General features: G+C 37.0%; 1 protein-coding gene across 2 annotated transcripts in view; it reads left to right on the top strand.

Annotated features, from left to right (window-relative positions):
• The first annotated feature begins 887 nt into the window (after positions 1-887).
• The window catches only part of MYCT1 (MYC target 1), a 22,474-nt gene continuing 12,677 nt past the window's right edge, over positions 888-10,684 (top strand). For both annotated transcript variants that reach the window (XM_042882082.1, XM_042882090.1), the window contains exon 1: positions 888-1,049. In XM_042882082.1, coding sequence (XP_042738016.1) covers positions 998-1,049 — 52 coding nt within the window. In that variant the 5' untranslated portion in view covers positions 888-997. The remainder of the gene's footprint in view (positions 1,050-10,684) is intronic.

The raw sequence follows: 10,684 nt of genomic DNA, 5'->3' as shown, positions 1-10,684 counted from the left end.
CCTCATAGAATTCTTCAAAAAGCAGACATTTGAAATCCACCAGAGAATATTTATGTTAAATGCCTTAAATATACATCTAGAGACTTGATCCATTATCAGCTATATATTCAAGAGGGAAATAACTAAAATCAGGTTCTACAGAATTGTTTTTATAAATGTATGAATTTGCATTTTACTGATTCCAATTCACTCTCCATTAATTCTGTAACAGAATCCTCAAGTATTTGGCTATCATTTTTAGGGGTGTTACTATTGCTATTTATTATTTTTAGCAGCAGTGCTTACACATTCCATCAGGGATTTACCACTACAGTGTATTAAAACTATTCAAACAATTAACTCAATGTCTGTTTATGTTCCAGGGATCTCATAATTTAGACTGGGGTGTGGAAAGGAAAAGAATTGGCAGAGGAAATATAAAATGCACTCATTAAAATAGCAGTCCTGCTGCCTTGCAAGTTCCTTAGAATAGCTGAGAGTCAATGAGAAATACTTAAAAATCTTCATACGCTAAGTCAGTGTACTAATGAAATGGTGTTTTTTAAAAGCTTCCTTCACACTTTTATTCTTTATAGGAAATTACTACTGGATGTAAGTGCTTTGGAATATTTGAGAAAGTTCTTTAACATAGAAAATAAGTAAAGGGGGAAAAAAAAAAAAGGATTTGCATTTCTCTGCCACCAAATATTTTGGGGTTCAGAAAGTTTCAGGGAAAGAGGAGATTTGGTATTGTTCTAAGTCAATTCACTCTGGCTGAGGAAATGACGAGAAGGAAACTATTTCTCTGTCTCAGGAACCATGTGGGGCTTCAAGATAAGGCAAGCACTTGCTAATTCGAGTCCACAAGCAGGAAATGTGATGCATCCATTTCCTTTCAGACAAAAAAACCCAGTTCCCTAGCAGCACAAAAGCATTACTTCTACCACTAAATCTCAATAATTCAGAAATCCATTGCTGCACTTTGGACATACTATTTTATATCTGTCTTTTGGATGTTATGGATAAGAACAGTACTTACTCACCGGTTTCATGGCCACCAAAGTTTTGGGGTAAGGATTTTGTTTCTTCTTCTGGAATATCATTGAAGCAGATGCTGAGATTAGTTGTTAATTGCCTTAGAAAAAAAGATTGGATTTCACTAGCGCTTCTTGCAGTGCAAAAGATTGTTTACCAAATGCTTCTCCGACAAAGTTTTATCATGAGTTTTGACTAATCAAAGCAGTAGGAACAACTAGGGCAGAATTGATTGTTTGACAAAGCCCCTTATTGAAGTCAGTGAAAAGGTCTATTGACTCAAGCGTGTTTCAGATCTAGTAGACATTCTGAACTGTTTAATGGATGTACCTACATGACAGGCATGATTTGTTTCATCTACTGATGAAAAAGACCGAAACCAAAACGTTGCAACCTCTGTAATAAATTCACAATCTAGTAGAATGTAACAAGATTGGTAGTTTTCTATGGTATCTCATGATCAGATTTCTCTTACTTTTTCCTCAATGTATTTTCCTCAGTATTTTTCTTATCATCCATTATCACCATTTTCCTTCATCCAAGCTTGGTAATGATTAGTTAACTGATATGTATACAGTGTGAAGTAAAAATGTATGTAATACTGAAACTCAGTAGACGTAGTTAGATTTAGCTAATTTGCAGAGAACCTTTCCACTCAAAAAGCTCTATCAACTCCTTTATTTAGCATTAACATGTATTGGCATTAGCAGGTATTGTAAGAATGTATCATATGATCTATTTTTATCTCTCTTACCATTATTATTGAGCAATGGCCAATTCAAGAATCTGTGCACTGTGCCAGGATAAAAAATAGTATGCACTAGCAAGAACCAATACTAGGAATTTTGTTACATGGAAGCACCCCAGAAAAAAGTGGAAAATAACTATATAAGAAGATTTAGAGAAGTTCCTTCTGTTCCTTAGCATGTGATGCAAGAGTCTGCTGAATGCCCAACACATATTTCCTGTGCTGACACATATACTTTCCTACTGGGAGGTCACAAGCAACTCATTGCGTTTTTGTATCTTAGGTTAGAAAGTGGAGTAATGATACTGGATGTCTTTGTAAAGCACTTCGATATTAAGTGAGGAAAAATAAATACTGTTATTAATGTTTAGTCTTTTATTATCTGATGGACTATAAGTATTTGTGGAACAGAATTACTTGTAATTCTAAAATGTCACTTTCAGAACAAAAATGGAAGTACTGTCATCTGTACTTTAAGAATCCTTTTGTAAATGTCCTGCCTGTTCTTAATACAGACTTGATTTAATCTGACACAAATTATTCATTCACAAGAAACAGGAAAAGTATATATAACTCACTAACAATATAACATATTGTTATTGTATTATTGTATATAACAATTCACTAACAGTAACACCCAGATTTTTTGCAAGGTGTCCTCCATCTTCATGATGAGTCAGAAAAGGTACACAAAAGGTACTTAAGAAGTGAACTTAAATTCCACAGCAGATTGTATTCAAGGGACTACATTTGTGCTGCTTAATTCAGTTATTTCATTTAAGGCTTCTCACCAGGTGTGCCAAACCCTGATATTTCAGTGCCAAGAGCTGTATCTGATGACACAGAGCAGCCCATGCTTTAGCTGTTTTACTGCAGAAAGGGCCAGCATTGGTTCTCACTGGAATTATACACCTAGCTTGCCAGAGACTGACTTTTCTCCAGCCATGATCAGCTCCTTTTTGCCTGTACTCTGATAGCACAGAAATCTTTGAGAAGAGCTCACACAACTTAGGAAGCAGAGATGCTTCACATATTCTTATTTTTCTGATTGAGTTTAGAAGAGTTAATAGCTTTCCTCTTCCTTTCCTTTAGATATATCACATGCAGTATACTAGGGAGGGATACTACACTGTTCCATACAGTAGCCAGCATCAGAAGACTATGACTGATACAAACTCACTGCAGGAAAACATTGCTTGAAATGATAGAAATGTGTTTGCTGACATCCTTGGAAATGTGTGAGGTAAAAATAAAACTACACATATTAGATATAAATATATATTTTATTAAATGAGTATGCAACATTTGAAGCTGTTTGGTGTTTTTTTTTTTCAGGATACGGTTTACAGTTTGTTTCATCTTTTTTAACTCACTTACCATGTTCTGCTGAGAATGTGAATACACCACCAAGATGCAGATCCTTATCCATGCATAGGTGACTTCTCAGTAGCTCCCAAGGACTCTACCAATACGTAAACTTCAGAGTGTGTGCAAAAGCTCATGAGAGGAATTAACCTCCTGGGGAAAAAATAAATGCTGTAAAAATTGTTAGAGGAATTTACATAATTACATTTAATTTCTCACAATTCAGAAAGAACTTACTGTCCAACAGCTGATTCTCTATTCTGGAAAATGTACAGGCATCCTGTTTTCTGAAGGCATCCAGTTTCCAATGGTAATTTCTTACAACAGCGTCTTAGAAGTAACCTAAGAATTTCAAATCATTGAACAAACTAACTGTTCTCTGATTATATGTGAATACACAAACATTTTTACAACATCTTCAGTCCACAATTCTGTTAGAAACACACACATGCATCCATATAGGACTAATAACCAAGATTTATGCATAACTTCGTATAAGTCATGATATGCAAATAACTTAAAGTAGCCTAAATCTTCTATCTCAACTCATTTCAAGTACTTAACAGGTTAAAAAAGAAATTATGAAAAAAATATAGCACACTTTTGTTTGTAGGTTCAGAATAAGAACAGTAACTATGCTGGAGAATTATTAGCATCTTCATCTGCAGATCCTGCAAGTCCTAGCTCTTTTCAATTCAGGTTTCACTGTCATCATTCTGCAGCATTTCTGAAATGCTAAAATTATGCAGCAATATAAAACAGAAGAAACAAAACAGTAGTTCTTCTGGCCTAAAATCAATTCTGGCAGAAAGAAATATAAAAGGAATGTGACCACTCTCTTTTAGTTTAAACTCATCATTCTCTCGGTAGAGATACTGACCTTGTGAGCAAATGCAGTCTGTGTAAGCATAACAAGCACGGAAGAGAACATGCTGGAACTCACAAGTTTGTTTCATTCTCTGGAATTCTGATTCTCATTTTTTTTGGTAGTTCCCTACTACAGAGGTTTCACAGACTCTTCTTACGCGTATTTGTTTTTTTCAGAGAAGTATGCTGTGAGAATGCAGGAGCATTCCTCTTTTAGAGACCAGCTTTTATGGAGCCGTGTAGCCTCTGCAGTCTTATTTTGCTGTAGGTCTCCATAGTACGGTACTTTGGCAGAGATAGAAGCACTTACAGACAGCCTCTGCTGCAATTCAGCACTGTTGGTGTCACGTGGGACTGTAAATAAAGTCTGCATTAGATTTTTATTGGTAGTCAGTCTCAAAGGGAGATTTGTCATGGCATTAGCTAAGTGAGAAATTCAGCTTTTGGTACCCATCCATCAACTACTAATCTCATTTTTTATTGTTTTAATATAGTCTTTATTGAGTTCATTTTGATTTGTAAGTGAACAGTGGAAACAAAGATGTTTCAATTTTAACCAGGAGTGCATTTCTTGTAATTCCTAAAAACATTTTCAGTCGCACACAATTAAATACAATAAATGGCTTTGAGACAATCCTATTCCTCCAGTGTAAATGGTAAAATACTTTCAGATCAGGAAATTCAATTTAAGTAGTATGTTTGATCTGTTGAATATGACAACAGCAGAGAGAAAAAAATGTAAGTACATCTTAATCGGCATAAACTTGGATTCCTAGATTATAATCTAGTCTAGTTTTACTCAAATATCTATTTAAGTAATACAACATTAAAATTAATTCCATTAAAACTATTAAGAAGATTTTTTTTCCCCTGAATTATAATCTCAGGTGTTATTTGTCTGGTGTACGGAAAAGAGTGTTGTGTGCTCAGCTGGCATTCAGTATTTTAAGACTGAGAACTGTCTGGCACTGTCACTTTAAGCATTATGCCTTGACTTTTATAAGCTAAAATGATTTTATATATAATGTCAAGTTTTCCTTGTCTTTCTCTTTTGTCTGTCCACTGATCTTCCCCTCATTAAAATGTGCTTATTTGCTTTAAAGAAGTCACTCTATATAATCTGCAGGAAAATACAAGTTAATCATTCATAGAAACAGAATCACAGAAATACTGGGGTTGGAAGGGACCTCTGGAGGTCATCTAGCCAAACTCCTGCTCAAGCAGGCCCATCCAGAGTAAGTTGCCCAGGACAATATCTAGGCAGTTTTTGAAAATGTCCACAACCTTTCTGATTGAACCTTGAAGGCTCCACAACCTCTGTGCGCAACCTGTTAATCAGTATATTCTAATATGCTGCATTGTGTTACCAGTCTAGCAATAATAGCTGTTAAGGATTTAGAATCATAGAATTACTAGGATTTAGAATTACATAGAATTAATAGATTTTGCACTGTTCTCTTGTTTTATGAACTGAAATACTACTTGTGAATGGCAGCACTGACAAAAACTATAGCACAGCTCTCAAACATAGGGAAGTCTGACCTAAATGGCTAGGTCTCACATTTGTTCTGTATCTCTTCATCTGACAAACAATGACTACATCCTCAGTGATGATTTTGTCACTCAGACTTCCCAGAGTTTTCTATCATGCACTTTGCTAATGATTCTGTTGTTTAAGACTTGAATTTCAGAGTTTGATTGATGTGTGGCTCATCAGGGATACTGAGCCATCTCTTGCAACTTGCAACTCAGGGTTTCACCTCACAGTATGTGAGGATGAAAGACTTAAATCCTGTGCAGATTTCTGTCCCCATCACAATGAGAACCAACTGCGTGTAAACAAACCTTCCATCCACCTCTCCCTCTTACTCTTTCCTAATCATATAAATGGCTTAGATCCCTGCTGGGTCTTCATTGCTTGCCTAACTTTCCATCATCTACTTAATGTTTTCTCCTTTACTTTTTCAATCTTAAGCCTTGAAAATGTAGAAGCTGTACACCTCCAAAACTACCTTTCTAGTTTATACCTGTGTACGTAACCTTAAAGACCTCTAGTAGCAAATAGAAGTTTGGCATTCTCTCCCAGACTTGCTTTGAGAAGAGTACAATCCAAATGTTGTCATTGATTGGTTTTGGTACATTTTAGTTCTATGTGAACTTGGAGAATCCAATATAAATGTAGTCTAATGTAGAAAATAATGAATAGGAGGGAGAGTTGCAATTCCTAGTTTAGTCAGAAGGCTCTCAGAATCCACTGTATAAATAGATAGAAACCCAGGGGAAAAATAATTGCCTCCAAAACCTCATTTCTTGATCATTTTAGTCCAGAAAATATTGTTCATATGGGCTAGTTAGAGCATTACTTACATTACTTCTCTAAAATACGCGCAAAATATTATCTGCAGTGCAAAGTTCTATTTGTATGAATGTTATAAACGCATGACAGAGGCTATAAGTAAAAGTAAAGACAGGTCAAGTCTATGTGTCTGCAGGTTTCTCTGACTTTATTGAAGAGTACATCTGCAAATATACCTAGAGAATGTGTTAGCAGCTGTGTTGAGCAAAGGTAAGGGTGACACATGTAACACCCCCTCCGTTACCCCTGTCCCTCCAAAAAAGTTGCCAAAAATTTTTATCTATTTCAAAATGTGATTGAACTTCTGGGGAAGAGATCTTAACATGATGTATAACACATTTTTTTCCACCAGAGAAGCTGGAACTGCTTTATTTTTCTATGATCAACTTGAACTTAGAGCAGGGTGGATCCCCAAAAGACATTTGTGAAAATGATCAGACTAGAAGGCAGATTTTAAATAGAATTTCTGGAAGATAAGAATGCTCATTTCTTCACATTTTGTGTCTCTATTTAGCAACAACAACAAAGAGAAATACCCTGTACTGCTTCATATGAGTGCTGTAAAAACAATGATGATGATGTGACAGTGACACAGAGTCAGACTGAAAGCTGATTCCATTTTCATTAATGCTTCCTGTAAATTCATATGTTCTATGATCCTAGGTTCCTCCTTCACCTCCTCAATTAAATGTTATGATACCAGAAATTTAACAGTAATGTCATGTTTTCAGATCTTATAATCAAAGGTTTCATTTGAATGGGTAATGTTTTTTCATATTTTTGGTTTCATACAGTTTTGGTTTTGTCCATCACAAACTTCATAGAGTGGGACTTTAGTCAGACCCTGACAAAACAGAAATAATGTTTACATCAATAAAACTTGGCACCATCCCTACAGGAATCAAGACATGTTTTCTCACTTCTCACAGGGCTACGCACCGTTCTATGCACAGCAACATCAGAAAAATTTCTGCTGTGTGTCTCCAGGAACAACAGGAATTTTCCTGAACAAACAACATCTCTTATTTTTTTTCCCTTCATTGTGATTGATTTCATTATATGCTAACCCACATAAAAATCCTCTGACAGAAATGGAGAAAGTATCAGATAGCTATCAGATACCCTTGTACTTCTCAAGTGTTCTAGTGGCAAGAAGGTGATTAAAGTACCCCACAAAATTTTGATATGATCATAGTAGATACAGAACTGCTGGGGCAATAAAGACCTGTACACATCATCTTACCTCTGGCTGAAACATCTAAGATCTCTAGAAGAGGAATCTGCCAAGTCAAGATCATTAGAAGAACCTCCTGTTTCCTGCTTCCCCAGCAACAGTCCTGAGCTGATTTGGGATGTCATAAACCAACAACAAACAGCCTAGGATAGCAACTCAGGAAGGACAAATCTTTCATTTAACTAGTGCTAATGCTACGAGAAACGATGACAAGGTTTTGAGTTTAACAAAAAAAAAAATAAAAATAAAGCATATGATGGTAAGGCATCAGCAATTACAGCAAACAAGCCTAAACATCTGTCCTTCAGTGACAACGTGACAGCAGTGAATCTGTTTTACAGCACCTAGGACACCCACATCCTCCTGTGAAGTAGTCCAAAAATACTACCATCACCCACAATAAATAAAACTATGACTTATGATGTAATAAGAAGAAAGGTGTTGATCATCTTCCTCAACACATCTTCAGGGTTTACCATGTCTGTTCTCTCCAGGTGTGTTTGAGAAGCAATGATTAGGAGGCAGATATTCAGCTGAATTTCTTTCTCATGTAGCAGTAATTTTTGCTGGATCTGCTGTGCCTGTGTGACATCTGTGTGATGCCTTCCAGTCCTGCTGAAAAACACATGAAACAGCTAACAAACAGATGCTGCACTGTGCCTTCTAACACCTCTTATGGTGGTTCCAAAATACTGTAGGAAGTTAGTACTTCCTCTGTGTTTCATCAGGGACAGGATTCAAGGTCATACACCAAATCTAAACATATTCTATCCACACTGATTTCCCCAAGAAAAAAAAAAAAAAAAAAACTATGTCTTAGCCTGGTGCTGTGTTTTCTTTTCTATCTAGTTTTCAATGGTACTATTATCTATCCACTACTAGACTATTACTGTTTTATATAAACACCAAACAAGAATTTGATAAATCATATATGTTTTTCTCAAGTTTCAGATTCAGACTATTCCAATTTTAATATAATTATATCTATTTTACTGTCAGTGAAGTAAAAGATTTGACAAACATGTGAAACAAGCATGTGTTTCCATCATAGAAACAAAGTGGATTTTATCATTAATCAGCTTTTGCATTAAGGAAGCTAGTATGTAAATCAATTCCAAGGCCTTAAATGCAGGCTTGTCACAGAGATAAAAGTAGATACTAATGAGGGCCCCTTTTCCCCCCTTGCAGTTCTTCTGGCAAGTCCAAAGAAAAGGGTATTACCATAGCTGGATGAAAGAAACAAAACTGTGTTATAAGACCAGCCTTATTCTTGAGCACTGTTTCTTCTTGTGTATGAATTATTCTTTTAAATGTGCATCTGTCATCCTCAGGGTGTATTTTGTTGCCTCCTAATTACTGCTTCTTTTCTTATTTCCTCTCCCTGTCCTACCCCCACCATCCAAACACTAAATTATCAAGTACTTAACCATCTTTGGCAGAAATGATATAAATCTAAGGTAGTAGATTGATGAGGCAAAGTTTATTCATAATATTATTTAAATATTAATTAAAAAGTGCATACGTATTTGGCTGGCACACCTAATATATTGACTAAGTATTTGTCACTTCTTGTTGTTAAATGAATCGTCTGCCAAGAAAGTAATGCTTTAGTTATTCACTGGATCCAGAAATCTCATTTTTAGTGAAAGCATGTTTCTTCTTGCAAGCACTACATTAGTGAATGTGTTAACATACCAGGGACACAATAAAAGCAGCATAATGCTATGCTTTCTGCCCAAAACAAACTCTACATAGCGGTATGCTCAACTGCTAGAGCCTAGCAGTATTCAGATTCATAGTTAATACATTCTGGGAATGCTGAGATTTTGTCTCAGTTCTTCTGGTAGAAATTTTTGAAGGCAAATGCTCTGTATTTATTCTCAGTTTTCCATTTTGCCACTGTAGCTCATAAAACCAGGAGCTGAAAATCTTTGTGAGCCAAATGAATGGCTGTAAGCAGTGCTGTCAGCCCAATGCAGATGATAAATCTGAAGCACGCAGATGACATGAGATGCCCACAATAAAAAGAGACCACAGAATAAAATCATGACTCAGGAATGAGCCTTTGTCTTTGTAGGATTGTCTTCATTTCATAATCATATCCCTTTGACTACTAATTTGCCTGCTTTCAAAGTAGGAAGCTTCACTTCCTATACAACCTTAATAAAGACTACCTAGCCAAATTTTATATTGCATAATTCTTAAGTTTATGTAAATCAAGTCTGAATTATGCTCCTAACAGCTCCTAAAAAACAACAACAATTTAAAAGTTATCTATTGCATTCTTGGAATGCTGTGGATTGGGTTCCAAGACGATTAATAAACCCCCTTCCTCCAGACGAGATGAGTGTGAAGAAGAGAAGGACCTGGGGGTGCTGGTTGATGCTCGGCTGAACATGAGCCGACCGTGTGCTCAGGTGGCCAAGAGGGCCAACGGCATCCTGGCCTGCATCAGAAATAGTGTGGCCAGCAGGAGCAGGGAGGTGATCATCCCCCTGTACTCAGCACTGGTGAGGCCACACCTCGAGTATTGTGTTCAGTTTTGGGCCCCTCACTACAGGAAAGATGTTGAGATCCTGGAGCGTGTTCAGAGAAGGGCAACAAAACTGGTGAGGGATCTGGAGCACAAACCTTATGAGGAGCGGCTGAGGGAGCTGGGATTGTTCAGTCTGGAGAAGAGGAGGCTCAGGGGAGACCTCATTGCACTGTACAACCTCCTGAAGGGAGGCTGTGGTGAAGAGGGATCTGGCCTCTTCTCCCAGGCAACGAGCAGGACACGGGGCAATGGCTACAAGTTGTATCAGAGGAGGTTCAGGTTGGACATAAGGAAGAACTTCTTCTCTCAGAGAGTAGTCAGGCACTGGAATGGCCTGCCCAGGGAGGTGGTGGAGTCACCGTCCCTGGCAGTGTTCAAGATGCGTCTGGATGACGTGCTGTGTGATATGGTTTAGTACTAGTGGTGGCAATGGTGACGAGGAGACGGTTGGACTGGATGATCTTATAGGTCGTTTCCAACCTTGTGATTCTTGTGATTCTTGTGATATCCAATGTCTGTGGGAGATAAGTGTAGCAGGAAAGCTGTTTGCACTACTAGATTGTA

Source organism: Lagopus leucura, unplaced genomic scaffold, assembly GCF_019238085.1.
Source record: "Lagopus leucura isolate 7727_CA_CO unplaced genomic scaffold, USGS_WTPT01 Super-Scaffold_73, whole genome shotgun sequence".
NCBI lineage: Eukaryota > Metazoa > Chordata > Aves > Galliformes > Phasianidae > Lagopus > Lagopus leucura.
The sequence above is the reverse complement of the archived record's forward strand: the minus strand, read 5'-3'. Positions and strand labels throughout refer to the sequence as shown.